Source organism: Aquarana catesbeiana, linkage group LG13 (genome assembly GCF_042186555.1).
Source record: "Aquarana catesbeiana isolate 2022-GZ linkage group LG13, ASM4218655v1, whole genome shotgun sequence".
NCBI classification, from domain to species: domain Eukaryota; kingdom Metazoa; phylum Chordata; class Amphibia; order Anura; family Ranidae; genus Aquarana; species Aquarana catesbeiana.
Genome location: NC_133336.1, coordinates 170915770 through 170931388, shown reverse-complemented (window position 1 = coordinate 170931388; position 15619 = coordinate 170915770). Strand labels below are relative to the sequence as shown.

General features: G+C 44.5%; 1 protein-coding gene across 8 annotated transcripts in view; it reads left to right on the top strand.

The window, feature by feature from the left end:
• LOC141117243 (Fc receptor-like protein 3) overlaps nt 1-15619 on the top strand; it is a 205229-nt gene that overhangs the window by 80340 nt on the left and 109270 nt on the right. For 7 of the 8 annotated variants that reach the window (XM_073609982.1, XM_073609981.1, XM_073609979.1 and 4 more), the window contains exons 3-4: nt 3531-3788; nt 12270-12530. In XM_073609982.1, the coding sequence (XP_073466083.1) occupies nt 3531-3788; nt 12270-12530 (519 nt within the window). The remainder of the gene's footprint in view (nt 1-3530; nt 3789-12269; nt 12531-15619) is intronic. The other variant, XM_073609980.1, reaches the window with a different exon arrangement.

The window sequence follows — 15619 nt, the reverse complement described above, 5'->3', positions numbered from 1 at the left end:
AATTTTACTCCGTATTTGGCCTTTTTGCTAGGAATATATTGTTTTATTCCTAGCCGGCCTGAAAATGGTACCAGGGACTCATCCACACATATATGCTTCTCGGGGACATAGAGTTCTGCAAATCGTTGGGAAAATAAATTTATCAGTGGGCGAAGCTTATATAACTTATCGGAATTTGGATGATTGCGGGGAGGGCACTGGGTGTTGTCGTTAAAATGAAAGAATCTCATAATCATCTCATATCGGGACCTGGGCATTGCGGCAGAATACATGGGCCTATGGTGGATGGGGTTGGTGGACCAATAGGCATGTCCTTCATTTTTTTTGTAAGTCCCATGTTTAGGGTGAGGCCCAAAAACAATGTGAACTCCTCCAAATTCAGATCTCTCCACTGAAACGGACAGGCATAAGATGATTGGGGGTTGCTGGCAATATACTGCTGGGCATACAAATTTGTCTGGTCCACAATGAATTGCAGCAAAGTGTCAGACAAAAACAGGTGAAAGCAATCGATCTCTGTGAAATTTTGGGTGTTGGCCTGCACACCTGGCTGTGCTGTAAAAGGGGGAATAATTGGTGATCCCGAGTTGGAAGGCAGCCATGTTGGGTTGGCAAGACCATCTGGCATGTATGTAGCGGCCCTGGTTCCTGGGGGACATGACACTCCAGTAGTTGGGGGAGTTGAATTTCCTGTGCTGGTACTCAGGTGTGATGTGGCAGCACTGGTACTGGGCCTGGGCATTTGTTCGCGGGGCCTATCGCTGGCGGCAACACTGGTACTGGGCCTTTGTTCCTGGGGCCTATTGCTGGCGGCAGCGCTGGTACTGGGCCTGGGAATATAACCCTGGTTGCTTTTGGCTGCCTGGTTTCCAGAGTGTCATGCCCTTTTAGGAGGGACCCATTCTTCATCTGAATCATTACTACTCTCGATCGGTTCAAATGCCGAATTTGATTCGGAATCAGAATTGGAATTGGAATCTGATGAGAACTCCCCGGTGCTCTCATCAATCATGGAGAGGATCTGGAATGCCTCCTCACTAGTATATACTTTTTTGGACATGGCTGTGTGGCGGGTAGCTTTGCGACGGGTGACAGATGGGTGGCAGGTGATGGTCACTGATGGGCTGTGCGATGGGTGGCAGGTGACGTTCACTGAGAGGTGATGATGGTGTGATGGGCGATGGTCACTGATGGACGACGGGCGATGGTCACTGATGGGTGACAGGATACGGACGGTGACGGGTGATGGTCACAGATGGTTGACAGGTGACGGTCACTGATGGGTGACAGGTGATGGGTGACAGGCCACAGTCGCTGATGGGTGACGGGTGCACTGCTGACGGTCACTGATGGGTGACAGGGCACAGTCATTGATGGGTGATAGGTACACCACTGATGGTCACTGCTGGGTGACGGGTGACAGGGCAGGTCACTGATGGGTGACGGGTGACAGGGCATGGTCACTGATGGGTGACAGGCGATGGTCACTGATGGGTGACAGGCCATGGATGGTGATGGGTGATGGTCACAGATGGTTGACAGGCGACGGTCACTGATGGGTGATGGGTGACAGGCCACAGTCGGTGATGGGTGCACCGCTGATGGTCACTGATGGGTGACGGGTGACAGGGCACGGTCACTGATGGGTGACGGTTGCACCGCTGATGGTCACTGATGGCAGTCTCTTATGTGACAGGTGCACTTTTATGGGGTGACTATTGGGTGACAGATGACAATGGAGGGGGGGCAATGGGATGGGTGTGGTGTTGGTGCAGACACTACTAAACATAGATCTGTAACTCACTGCTCCTTGCTCTTCTCTCCTCACACTGGAAACGGTGTGTGAGGAGAGAAGAGCTGGTAACAGCTAGTGACAGCTCTATGTTTACATTTAGTGATCGGCTGTGAATGGATCACAGCCGATCACGTGGTACACAGCCCTGGCCAATGGCTGTCGGTGACGAGCAGTGTTCCCGGGAACACGCCGCCACCGACGTGCACGCACAGCGTGCTCACGATCGCGCGCATGCGCCGTGCAATGCGGGGAGTTACCATTCGTGATCAGCTGTGACTTCATCACTGCCGATCACGTGATAAACAGCCATGCCCAGTGGCTGTTCACCCCTGTCGGTGACGAGCGGTGTCTCAGTGACACGGCGCCACCAACAGTACAGGGCTGCATGCACATGATCGCGCGCATGCCCTGTTTAAACCGGCTCACTTCATATGACGTCCGGCCAGAAATAGAGCCTTACTGTCCTGCAGTCATATGACAGTGGGAGGTAGGCTAGTGGTTAAGCTAATAAAATTGGGAAGCGGTTCTCAACCATAGCCTCTCTCATTCCGGCCCTCAAGCCAGTTGCAGATCCCCTAACCTGCCACATCACCTCCCAGTTCCATAGTTCCCCCAACCTTCAACAGTGTCCTGCAGGGCACCTCTGCCCCTGCAGTGCCCTCCAGTTTCCCAGAGTGCCCCAGCAAAGTCCCCAGCCTCCTAGAGAGTAGCTCCCTCCAGAGACACATTTCCTCACAGTTCCCCCTAGCTTCCTTCAGAAACCTTGTCCCTTACAGCAGTGGTCATCGACCCTGTCCTCAGGGCCCACTAACAGGCCAGGTTTTATGTATTACCTTGGGGAGATGCAGACTAGAATACTGCAATTACTGAGCAGCAAATGATATCACCTGTGATGTATTTCAGTTATCCCGCAAACCTGGTCTGTTAGTGGGCCCTGAGGACAGGGTTGATGACCACTGCCTTACAGGACCACCAAGCCTGTCCTCTAATCCCCTTCACAATCCCCATCCTCCACAGTGACATCCAGCCCTATACAGAGATTTCCAGATTTTAAATACATATTTTGTAAAACCATACTTTTATTGTGTGGGTATATATACTGTATATATATATATATATAGCATATTTTTGTATTTACTGTTGAGGCATGGAAGGTTTTGTTTTGGTAGATTTTGCCATAAAACAGTAGCCATCATAGCTGTTTGCTGTTTGAAGTAAATACGCTTTTTTCATTTTCATAAACCCATGTATTAATTTACAGAAACCACAACAAGGCCTATGGTAACAGTAAGAGCTGTGAAAATGTGGAATAGACTCCCTCCAGAGGTGGTTCTGGCAAGCTCAGTGGATTGTTTTAAAAAAAGGCCTGGATTCTTTCCTAAATGTACATAATATAACGGGGTACTAACATTCATAGGTAAAGTTGATCCAGGGGAAATCCGAATGCCTCTTGGGGGACCAGGAAGGAATTTTTTCCCCTGTTGTAGCAAATTGGATCATGCTTTTGCTGGGGTTTTTCGCCTTCCTCTGGATCAACTGTGGATGAAGGGTTGTATATATGGGATTGTGTTATATATATATATATATATATGTTATATATATATATATATATATATATATATATATATATATATATTTATATATATATTGGTTGAACTAGATGGACTTGTGTCTTTTTTTAACCTAACTATGTAACTATGTATAACTATGTATAAGCCCATGTATTGATTTACAGAAACCACAACAAGGCCTATGGTGAGCTTCACACCAGAATGGAACAAGATCTTTACTGGAGAGGCTATTACAATGACCTGTGATGTGAGGTCGATGGTGCAAGGAGTTTTGGTCTATACCTGGTACAAGGATGGTCACTGGTTACATACAGGGAAGAGTTATACAATTCAACAAGCCCAATACTCACACAGTGGAAACTACCAGTGCCAGTTAGGTACCAGTGACAGAAGTGACTCAGCCAGACTTGATGTCGATAACAGTGAGTCACAGATTTCCTTTTACCAGTGATTTTCTGTATCAAGAAGACAATTAAGCAGTGTTGCAGGTCATTCTGGAATGCTATGTATTGGAAGCCAAGTGAGACTTGAAAAGATTTGCAGAGAGCTGTATGGAGGGAGTTTATGCATGACGGAATGAGTAGATAGTGGTTGTGATTCCTCCTAGTGGTGGATCATAATAAATATAAGTAAGCTGGATGGGCTTTCTGTTTGGAAAATGTATTCCTGAAGCAGGGGGCATATCATTACAATTAGTGGGCCCGTGTGCAAGATAAAAAGTGGGTCCCTTGGCATTGATAAAAAAAAAGTGGCACTCTACGAAATGTATGCGTGGCTTAAATTGCGCTAAATATTGGGTGTGGCTTAAAAGGGGTGTAGTTTAATAGAGTCTGAGATGCCTTACACGCAGAATGCAGTAATGTTAAATAGGGAATGTACAGTGCAGATTGTACGGTGGTGGGTAGTATGTGCAGGAGAGGAGTGCGGAGTGTATGGTAGCGGGTAGTATGTACAGGAGAGTAGTTTTTTATTTTTATGTATTTATTTTTTTACAATCTCAATTGTTTTTATTTTTTTTTTTCACAATGCTTTTTGGGGGGAAGGGGGGTGGGGTGGGTTGAGACAGTGGTCAGTGTCGGTAGGGCGGAGGAGGGGGGGTTGTCTGTAGTTTTTTATTTTATATTTTTTTTACAATTACATTTTTTTGTATTTATTGATTGTTTTTTTTATCAGTCCTGTTGGTGGGCTATAGTAAAATATATCAGACCCCTGACATCTCCCCTTTGAGACAGAGAAAAGGACTAAAGACAGAGATTCCCCAGTCCTTTTCTCAGGAGCCTCAGCACTGAAAATGAATGAACAGGAGTCCTGTTTGTTCATAAACTGAAACAGAGTAAATGCAGTTTATTATTCTCAGTTAACAAAGGACACAGGAGTGATTGGTCTGATTCAGAAAAGGAAGGGGCCCATAAATGACATATTTACCAGCCCCTTCATCTGCTCAGCATCCTGACAGATCCCCCCAGCAGCCAGTGGGAGAGGAGAGAAGGAGAGGGAAGCCAGCTGCGGGAGACGAGGGGGGGCATAGGAGGAGCACACAGGGGGGCTGGAGGAGAGGCACACAAGGGGGGGGGGGGGCGGAGGAGCACATGAGGGATGGCAGAGGAGGAGGACACGGGGGGCAGTCGGGGATGATTGCTGCAGTGGGGGAGGGGTCAGCTGCAAGCACTGATCTCCCTGTATGGATTTTCAGCTGACAGCCTCGGGAGGGAGAGGAGGAGAAGTGTCTGTCAGCTGCTTCACTGAAAGCTATACAGTGAGATTGGTGCTTGTAACTGTCCTCACACCAATCACCCCAACTGTCAACCAGGGGATCATCCATGTGTGCAGTGTGGGTCACAGTGGGCCCTGAATACCCTGCACACATGGATGATATGCCTCTATCCTGAAGTCAGGATACTTAGGCCCATAATAAGTGAAATTTGTTTCAGAAAAGGCACAAAAAAAAACTATAGCAGATGTTCTTTCGGTTTCTACCCTTAAGCAGAACTTTTGAATTCTTGAAATGGCCAACAAACTCACTTCAAAGTGTATGTAATGCCAAAACTTTAAAGCGCGAGTGGGTAAAGTTTAGAGCTCATTAAAGTTTTTGTTATTGCTGTCTGTGTCCCCAATAGATAGAGTGACCTACAGTCAGGTCCATAAATATTGGGACATCAACCCAATTCTAATCTTTTTGACTCTATACACCACCACAATGGATTTGAAATGAAACAAACAAGATGTGCTTTAACTGCAGAATTTCAGCTTTAATTTGAGGGTATTTACATCCAAATCAGGTGAACGGTGTATGAATTACAACAGTTTGTATATGTGCCTCCCACTTTTTAAGGGACCAAAAGTAATGGGACAATTGGCTGCTCAGTTGTTCCATGGCCAGGTGTGTGTTATTCCCTCATTATCCCATTTACAAGGAGCATATAAAAGGTCAAGAGTTCATTTCAAGTGTGCTATTTGCATTTGGAATCTGTTGCTGTCAACTCTCAATATGAGATCCAAGGAGCTGTTACTATCAGTGAAGCAAGCCATAATTAGGCTGAAAAAACAAAACAAACCCATCAGAGAGATAGCCAAATCAACTGTTTGGAACATTCTTAAAAAGAAAGAACGCACCGGTGAGCTCAGCAACCAAAAGACCTGGAAGACCACAGAAAACAACTGTGGTGGATGATCGAAGAATCCTATCCCTGGTGAAGAAAACACCATTCACAACAGTTGGCCAGATCAAGAACACTCTCCAAGAGGTAGGTGTATGTGTGTCAAAGTCAACAATCAAGAGAAGACTTCAACAGAGTGAATACAGAGGGTTCGCCACAAGATGTAAACCATTGTTGAGCCTCAAAAACAGGAAGGCCAGATTAGAGTTTGCCAAACAACATTTAAAAAAGCCTTCACAGTTCTGGAACAACATCCTATGGACAGATGAGACCAAGATCAACTTGTACCAGAGTGATGGGAAGAGAAGAGAATGGAGAAGGAAAGGAACTGCTCATGATCCAAAGCATACCACCTCATCAGTGAAGCATGGTGGTAGTGTCATGGTGTGGGCATGTTTGGCTGCCAATGGAACTGGTTCTCTTGTATTTATTGATGATGTGACTGCTGGCAAAAGCAGGATGAATTCTGAAGTGTTTCGGGCAATATTATCTGCTCATATTCAGCAAAATGCTTCAGAACTCGGCGCTTCACAGTGCAGATGGACAATGACCCGAAGCATACTGCAAAAGCAACCAAAGAGTTTTTTAAGGGAAAGAAGTGGAATGTTATGCAATGACCAAGTCAATCACCTGACCTGAATCCGATTGAGCATGCATTTCAATTGCTGAAGACAAAACTGAAGGGAAAATGCCCCAAGAACAAGCAGGAACTGAAGACAGTTCCAGTAGAGGCCTGGCAGAGCATCACCAGGGATGAAACCCAGCTTCTGGTGATGTCTATGCATTCCAGACTTCAGGCTGTACTTGACTGCTAAGGATTTGCAACCAAGTATTAAAAAGTGAAAGTTTGATGGATGATTGTTAATCTGTCCCATTACTTTTGGTCCCTGAAAAAAGTGGGAGGCACATATACAAACTGTTGTAATTCCTACACCGTTCACATGATTTGGATGCAAACACCCTCAAATTAAATCTGTAAGTCTGCAGTTAAAGCACATCTTGTTTGTTTCATTTCAAATCCATTGTGGTGGTGTATAGAGCCAAAAAGATTAGAATTGTGTTGATGTCCCAATATTTATGGACCTGACTGCATCTGTTTTTCTGCCTTATTCTGACTTATCTGTCCTGGTAAGCCCTGATCCTCCTCTTCTTGGCTCCCTTGCTGGTGCTCCTGCCCCCCCCCCCCTTCCTGCCGAGGAGTGCTCCTTTAGCAAGCCATCAGGGCACTTATGTGTGCTCACTCCCAAGCCAGCTCTTTGTGTCCATAAGACAGAGAGTGCTTTCTCCCTCCTCATTGGCTAGAATGCATTAGGGTAAAGTACCTGCCTTTAGAACCATTTTCAGCTGGCCATACACTATTCTGCTGGACAGGCTGAATTTCAATCAGTGAGTTGCCTCCCTAACATGACAAAAATTGGTCATTTAATCAAATTTTGTCAAGGAGATGTGTGGTAACATTTTTGAAAGATCAGCAGCTGCAGCCAATCTGCTGCAGCCACTGATAAGTGTATTCAAACAGCAACATGTGCTGCTGTCAGAATACAATGTCCTGAAGGTGGATTCCTCCATCCACCTTGTTTGTGCACGAATTAAAAAAAACTGTGTATAGCCAGCCTTAGAGAGAGGGAGAAATCTTCTGCTGACAGCATTTGAGGGGAGGATCTCCTCTTACGTTGGAAAGAAGTATTCTTGCTTCCGGACAAGTCTGTGGGCAGAACATAAAGAGAAATCTCCCCCAGGACAGACACCAAAATAAAGAATAAACCTGATGGGGTCTTAACCCTTCCCATATATTCCAAATAAAAAAAAAAGCTTCACCTTGACCTACATTTAAAGGCTAAAGCCCAATACATACACACTATCAGATTTTCTGCTGATTTTTGTCTTCAGATTTACCAAAACCATATAATATGAGGTCAAACCTTAGGAGTTTCAATTTGTATGCAATCAGGCAGGCCCTTGCACTATATGGTTTTGGTAAATCTGAAGACAAAAATCAGCAGAAAATCTGATAGTGTGTATGGGGCTTTATTCTATCTTTTGCAAATAAATAATAAATGCACCCGCATTGATTAATAAAAAAATATTAATTTGTTGTTTTTTTCATTAGGGTCTACAAAGCATTGCAACCACAGTCAGGGTTGAAAAGGCTCATGCAGACTATTTTACTATCTGCTGGTCTGTAATAGGGATGGGCTATCTGTTCGAGTCGAACATGAGTTCGACTTGAACACTGGCTGTTCGCCCGTTCGCCGAACAGCGAACAATTCGAAAAACCGCGCAACACCCTTTAAAATTCTATGGGAGAAATCTAAATAGCTAATTTTAAAGATTAATATGCAAGTTATTGTCATAAAAAGTGTTTGGGGACCTGGGTCCTGCCCCAGGGGACATGTATCAATGCAAAAAAAGTTTTAAAAACAGCCGTTTTTTCAGGAGCAGTGATTTTAATAATGCTTAAAATGAAACAATAAAAGTGAAGTATTCCTTTAAATTTCGCACCTGGGGTGTGTCTAAAGTATGCCTGTAAAGTAGTGCATGTTTCCCGTGTTTATAACAGTCCGAGAGCAAAATGATATTTCTAAAGGAAAAAAAAGTAATTTAAAAGGGCTAGCGCTAGTGCCGGGAATGAATGAATTGTGGGTCCCGACAATACACAAAGTCATTGAAAGTCATTGAAAAATAAAAAAAAAATGCGTGGGGGTCCCCCAAAATTCCATTACCAGGCCCTTCAGGTCTGGTATGGATTTTAAGGGGAACTCCGCACCAAAATGTAAAAAAAAAATGGCGTGGGGTTCCCCCAAAAATCCACACCAGACCTATATCCGGGCACGCAACCTGGCAGGCCGCAGGAAAAGAGGGGGGATGAGAGAGAGCTCCCCCCCTCCTGAACTGTACCAGGTCACATGCCCTCAACATGGGGAGGATGTCCCCATGTTGATGGGGACAAGGGCCTCATCCCCACAACCCTTGCCCGGTGGTTGTGGGGGTCTGCGGGCGGGGGGCTTATCGGAATCTGGAAGCCCTCATTAACAAAGGGGACACCCAGATCCTGGCCCCCCTATGTGAATTGGTAAGGGGTACACTGTACCCCTACCATTTCACAAAAAGAAAGTGTCAAAATGTTAAAAAACCACAGGAGACGACTTGGGACAAGTCCTTTATTAAAAATAAAAAAATAAAAATAAAAAAGAGATTCCAGCAATGTAATCCAATAAATCCATGCTCCTACTCCAGCGATGTAATCCAATTCTTGATCTCCAGTGATGGATGATCTCCAGCGACTCCAGCGAGGAACACGCACAGGATCCTGCCTCCACCGGAGGCACCCAGCCAATGACGTGGCGCTAGCTTGACAGCTCTTATGTAGCTGAGGGCGGGGCTACCCGTCACGTGACCCCGTCCCCCTCTGACAAGGGGAAATGCCGGGGTTTCCCAATGAGGTGTATGGATGACCCCGCCCCCTCTGATGCAACCGGAATCCTGCAGGAACCCTTCAGGTCTGGTATAGATTTTTTGGGGGGGGGAACCACATGCCATTTTTTAAATTTTGGCGCAGAGTTCCCCTTTATATCCATACCAAACCTGAACGGCCTGGTAATGGAATTTTGGGGGACCCCCACACATTTTATTTTATTTTTCAATGACTTTCAATGAATTTTATGTGTATTGTCGGGACCGACAATTCATTAATAGCCAGCACTACCTCTAGCACTTTTAAATGACTTTTTTTTCCTTTAGAAATGTAATTTTGCTCTCGGACTGTTATAAACACGGGAAACATGTGCTACTTTACAGGCATACTATAGACACCCCCCAGTTACAAAATTTAAAGGAATATTTCATGGCCGTTTTTAAAACTTATTTTTGCATTGATACATGTCCCCTGGGGCAGGACCCAGGTCCCCAAACACTTTTTATGACAATAACTTGCATATTAACCTTTAAAATTAGCACTTTTGATTTTTCATGTTCGTGTCCCTTTGTTGCAGTGACAGAAGGGAATTGCAACACAAAACTCTGCGCTCTGAGCCTACCCTTTTTGAAGCCAATTAGAGCCTCTGCCTCTAATCATGTGCTTCCAAAAAAACAAACCCCATTGGAATCCATGAGTCCGGCAATTTGCATGTAGATTAGGGGCCGGCGCATGGATTAGGGGGGCGGTGCCCCTGCGCCCCATATAAACGGGCTGCCGCTGGCCAAAGCTATTCTGGCTATACTTCTAGGTCACAGGAGTGCAGTTCGTTTTCCACTCCTGTGACCCATTTTCAGCTGACAGTGGGCTAAAGTCCAGTGTTGGCTGATGTCACTCAGCTGGTCCAGGTTTGGGAAGGACCTGACAATATGGTCGAGATCCACCCAGATGCCTTGAACGGCACCTGGCTCATCCTCTCAGCGATCCACTGAAAGTCTGAGCCAGCCCCTCTCTCTCCCTCCTCCAGCGGTCCAGTGAGTGCTGGAGGGGCAGAGCAGAAAGCCAGTGACTGACAGTCACGGCTCACTGCTCAGAGCAGAGCTGGAGAACTGAGCGATCAGTGGTGTTTGATTGCTCAGTTCTTACTGCAGAGCTGACGTGGGAGAGATGCAACATCGATGCAGCATCCACCTAGGTGGGTATAAGTGTCCATACTTCTCTTTAAATGATGTGGTTGTGGCGCCATGCAGACTGCATTTACATGCAGCTTGCCCTAGGTAATGCCCACATGCGAATGAAAGGGGTAGACCATAGACAGTAAGGGTGAGAAGAAAAATAGTCGGAAACATAGACTTAACTTTAAAGGCTAAACATAGAACTCAAAACTGGTCGTATGTTGATTGAATTTTGGCCATTTCCTAAAGAATTGACTGAAATTCGCTCAGTTGGTGGCCCTGTTAACCTCCTCCCATCAGACATTCCTTGATTAATTTGGACTTTTAGACTGAATTTGCTGGTTGGAAAATTGTCAGCTGAAAAGCGGCATCATCCAATCAGATGCTGCCACTGTTCAGGTATTTTGGCACCCAGCAGGGAAAGCTGTCAAAATACAATAGGTACAGCCTGCAGGCTGAACAAAAATAAAAGCTTTAGACGTCCTACTTAAGTAAGAGTGATGATAAGATGGTCACCAAACTTGGTGACAAGGTGTACATATAGATTACCTCAAATCAGTGGTTCTCAGCATCAATCCTCAAGTACCCCCAATGGGCCATGTTTTGGGAACTTCCTTTAGATAAAATAACTCTTATCAATACCATGTCATTGATATTGATTTAAAACAGCTATAAAGGAAAACCTGAAAACATGTACCACTGTTGGGGGTACTTGAGGACTGAGGTTGAGAACCACTGCCCCAAATAACTTCTGTAGTTGATAACAACTCCAATGTTTGGATGAGCTCATTGCTACCTTCTAGGGTAGCCACAAAGGGCCTTGTCCTTTCCTAGCCATTATGGTGGGGTAGAATTGGGCCATTTTTAATGGTTTATGGATCACAAATAGCAGTTCACAGATTTGTCTTGTTACCTGGATCTGCCCAGTAGTATTTTTTATGTTTTATTTTTTATTTTTTAGCTGTGCTCCTCTATCCTCTTTTTTTCCCTGAGACACTCAGTGACCAAGATTGTTTTTCATATGTGCAATGGTGGCTGTACACGCTTTGATAAATTATTTATTTTCTGATTGATCTCTTCTGTTAGGAATGATCGATCCATATTTGACAACCGATTCGATTGATATGCCACACTTGGGGAAACGGATTTTGATTTCTTTCAATACTATTGTAGTTTATGATAATTAGTTATTGATCGATCTCTGTTACCACTATGTAATCTCTTAATCTGACCAATGGAGATACCATCGTATTTACAAACAAAATATTTTGGTGCTGCAGAATGATCCAAATGATAAATAATTCAGTGCCCTCAGACTCAGTGTGTTGAAATCTGATCCAAAATCGATTAAAAGGGAAGTTATGGCTTTTCAATTGCTTGCAGATTTGATTGTTTTGATTGAATCGTGCATTGTTTAGATAATGGAATCAAAGTGTGTATGGTCACCACAAGTCATAAGAGCACTCAGTATGCTTCTTGAGCTGCTTGAGGGTTCTGGTCCACTTTTGCACATGATTCCAACACAGCTCCTTCAGTACTACCACATACAGCTTCTCCTCCTCTGGTTTTGGGCATTTGATCCAGCTCTATTTTTACTCTTCATTGGTTCCTCATGTGCAACACTACCTTACTAATTATTTCTTATTTTACTTTCAGGCTATCTCATCCTGCAGGCTCCTCTTCATGTGTATGAAGGGGACAATGTTACACTGAGGTGTACTCAGTTTCCTGGGTACGCAGGCAAACTGACTGCATTTTACAAGGACGATATGGTCATTCAAGATTGGTCACTCAAATCTGAACTACTTATTGAAAACATAGACAACACATCTAATCAGAGGTACAAATGCACAAAACAGGTTCAACGCCATTTATTGTATTACCTGCACACAGCTAAAGTGACCTTTTCAGCCCAAGGTAAATGTAGAGAACTTAAAGTGATACTAAGCCTAATGTTTAATTGCTATTGTCTCTTCTATTTTCATGATCATGCAAATTTATTTAATGTAGTATAAAAAAGCATCTGAGTTCCTTATTTATTTATTGCTGTTCAATGGTCACATGACATTTCCCAGGCCTTACCCATCCTCAGGGAAAGGTTTGAGGGGGTGGTTTCTAGTACAGGTCCATAGTCCAAATGTCATCTGCTTCTATAGAGCATACCTCAGCACAGGACATCTGCACTATGGACCTGTGTCTGCACAGGGCTGATTGGTGCTGTGCCAGTCACATGACATAAAAAAGGCTTTCAGAATAGAGAATCAAAATAAATAATACAATAAAGTGTTCTAAAGCGTCATACAAATCTATATTTTAAAGCAAATGTTTATTATTATTATTTTTTTTTCTGCAATGACATGGTGTAGGAGGAGTTTTGGTTGCTTGACAATAGTTAGTTTTCACTTTGTTCACACTGCAAAGAGATCTAGGGGAGGTTCTGGCAATCACAGAAAGATAAAACTGAAAAATTGCACTTGTGTAACAAAAATGAAAAATAAAAGTAAAAAACATGAAATATAAAAATCCACTATGAGATATTCATCATAGTAACTATACCAGTTTTAGACATTGAACCGCACTAGAAAAAATTGAAAAAAAACCCCAACTTTCCCAAATACATATGCAAAAATAATCACTCATGAACAAGTGCATCCAGGTCTGCTCATAAGGCAGTGCAGCCAGCCCTCCTCTACTGGGCCCAGGCCCCATCAGTTCAAAAGGGGGGTTCAGGCATCTGCTGAGCAAGAGGACTAGCTGTTTTGTCTTATTGCAGACACCAATCCTCTTCTGCCACCCCCTGCAGAGCTGCCAGCTTCTCCTCCTCTTTCTTCCACTAGCTGCAGTGCAGGGGAATTGGTTCTAGCACATGAACTGCTTCCACCTGTCTAGACCCCCCTGTGTTACCCTTTCCTCCGCAGCACTGCTGGCTTCCCTGCTTCCCTGCTCTACTGTTCTGGCCAGCCTCTACAGGCACACAGATGGATGTTTCAGGATAGAGAGCGGGGGAAGAGGCTGATAAATATGTCATTTTCTGGCCCCTTCCTTTCCTGAATGAGCACAGTGAGTGAATGGTACCAATCACTTCTGTGTAATTTCATAGTTGAAGCATAGTAAACTGTTTTCACTATGCTTCAGTTTGTGAATGAGCAGGAAGCCGTAGAGCACTTCCTATTTATTCATCTGTGCAGCTGAGGTTGCAGAGAAAGGGACTGATAAATCTAAGTCCTCAGTCACTTTCGGCCGGGTGGGGCGTCCAGTCAGGGAGGCTGTATGGGGCCCCGTGATTTCTAACAGCAGCCCCGAGTGCATCTAGAAGTTTAAATGAATCCTTAAAAAGTTCACATTGCAAAGAATGAAGTCCTCTGTTATTTGCTCATATACAATATCTCACAAAAGTGAGTACACCCCTTACATTTTTGTAAATATTTTATTATATCTTTTCATGTGACAACACTGAAGAAATTACACTTTGCTACAATGTAAAGTAGTGAGTGTACAGCTTGTATAACAGTGTAAATTTGCTGTCCCCTCAAAATAACTCAACACACAACCATTAATATCTAAACTGCTGGCAACAAAAGTGAGTATACCCTAAGTAATAATGTCCAAATTGGGCCCAATTAGCCATTTCCCTCCCTGATGTCATGTGACTCGTTAGTGTTACAAGGTCTCAGGTGTGAATGGGGAGCAGGTGTGTCAAATTTGGTGTTATCGCTCTCACGCTCTCATACTGGTCACTGGAAGTTCAACATGGCACCTCATGGCAAAGAACTCTCTGAGGATTTGAAAAAAAGAATCGTTGCTCTACATAAAGATAGCCTAAGCCAGTGATGGCTAACCTTGGCACACCAGATGTTTTGGAACTACATTTCCCATGATGTTCTACTACACTGCAGACTGCATGCGCATCATGGGAAATGTAGTTCCAAAACATCTGGGGTGCCAAGGTTCGCCATCACTGGCTTAGGCTATAAGAAGATTGTCAAGACCCAGAAACTGAGCTGCAGCACGATGGCCAATACCATACAGTGGTTTAACAGGACAGGTTCCACTCAGAACAGGCCTCACCATGGTCAACCAAAGAAGTTGATTGCACGTACTCAGCGTCATATCCAGAGGTTGTCTTTGGGAAATAGACATAAGAGTGCTGCCAGCATTGCTGCAGAGGTTGCAGGGGTGGGGGGTCAGCCTGTCAGTGCTCAGACCATACGCTGCACCAAATTGGGCTGCATGGCTGTCATCCCAGAAGGAAGCCTCTTATAAAGATGCACAAGAAAGCCCGCAAACAGTTTGCTGAAGACAAGCAGACTAGGGACATGGATTACTGGAACCATGTCCTGTGGTCTGATGAGACCAAGATAAACTTATTTAGTTCAGATGGTGTCAAGCGTTTGTGGCGGCAACCAGGTGAGGAGTACAAAGTACAAGTGTGTCTCGCCTACAGTCAAGAATGGCGGTGGGAGTGTCATGGTCTAGGGCTGCATGAGTGCTGCTGAACTGAGCTACAGTTCATTAAGGAAACCATGAATGCCAACATGTACTTTGACATACTGAAGCAAGGCATAAGCCCCTCCCTTCGGAGACTGGGCCGCAGGGCAGTATTCCAACATAACAACCCCAAACACACCTCCAAGATGACCACTGCCTTGCTAAAGAAGCTGAGGGTAAAGGTGATGGACTGGCTAAGCATGTCTCCAGACCAAAACCCTATTGAGCATCTGTGGGGGATCTTCAAACGAAAGGTGGAGGAGTTCAAGGTCTCTAACATCCACCAACTCCGTGATGTTGTCATGGAGAAGTGGAAGAGGACTCCAGTGGCAACCGGTGAAGCTCTGGTGAACTCCATGCCCAAGAGGGTTAAGGCAGTGCTGGAAAATAATGGTGGCCACACAAAATATTGACACTTTGGGCCCAATTTGGACATTTTCACTTAGGGGTGTACTCACTTTTGTGAGATACTGTATGAATTATAACCAAAGATCAGTTAACCACCACCAATCCGTGCT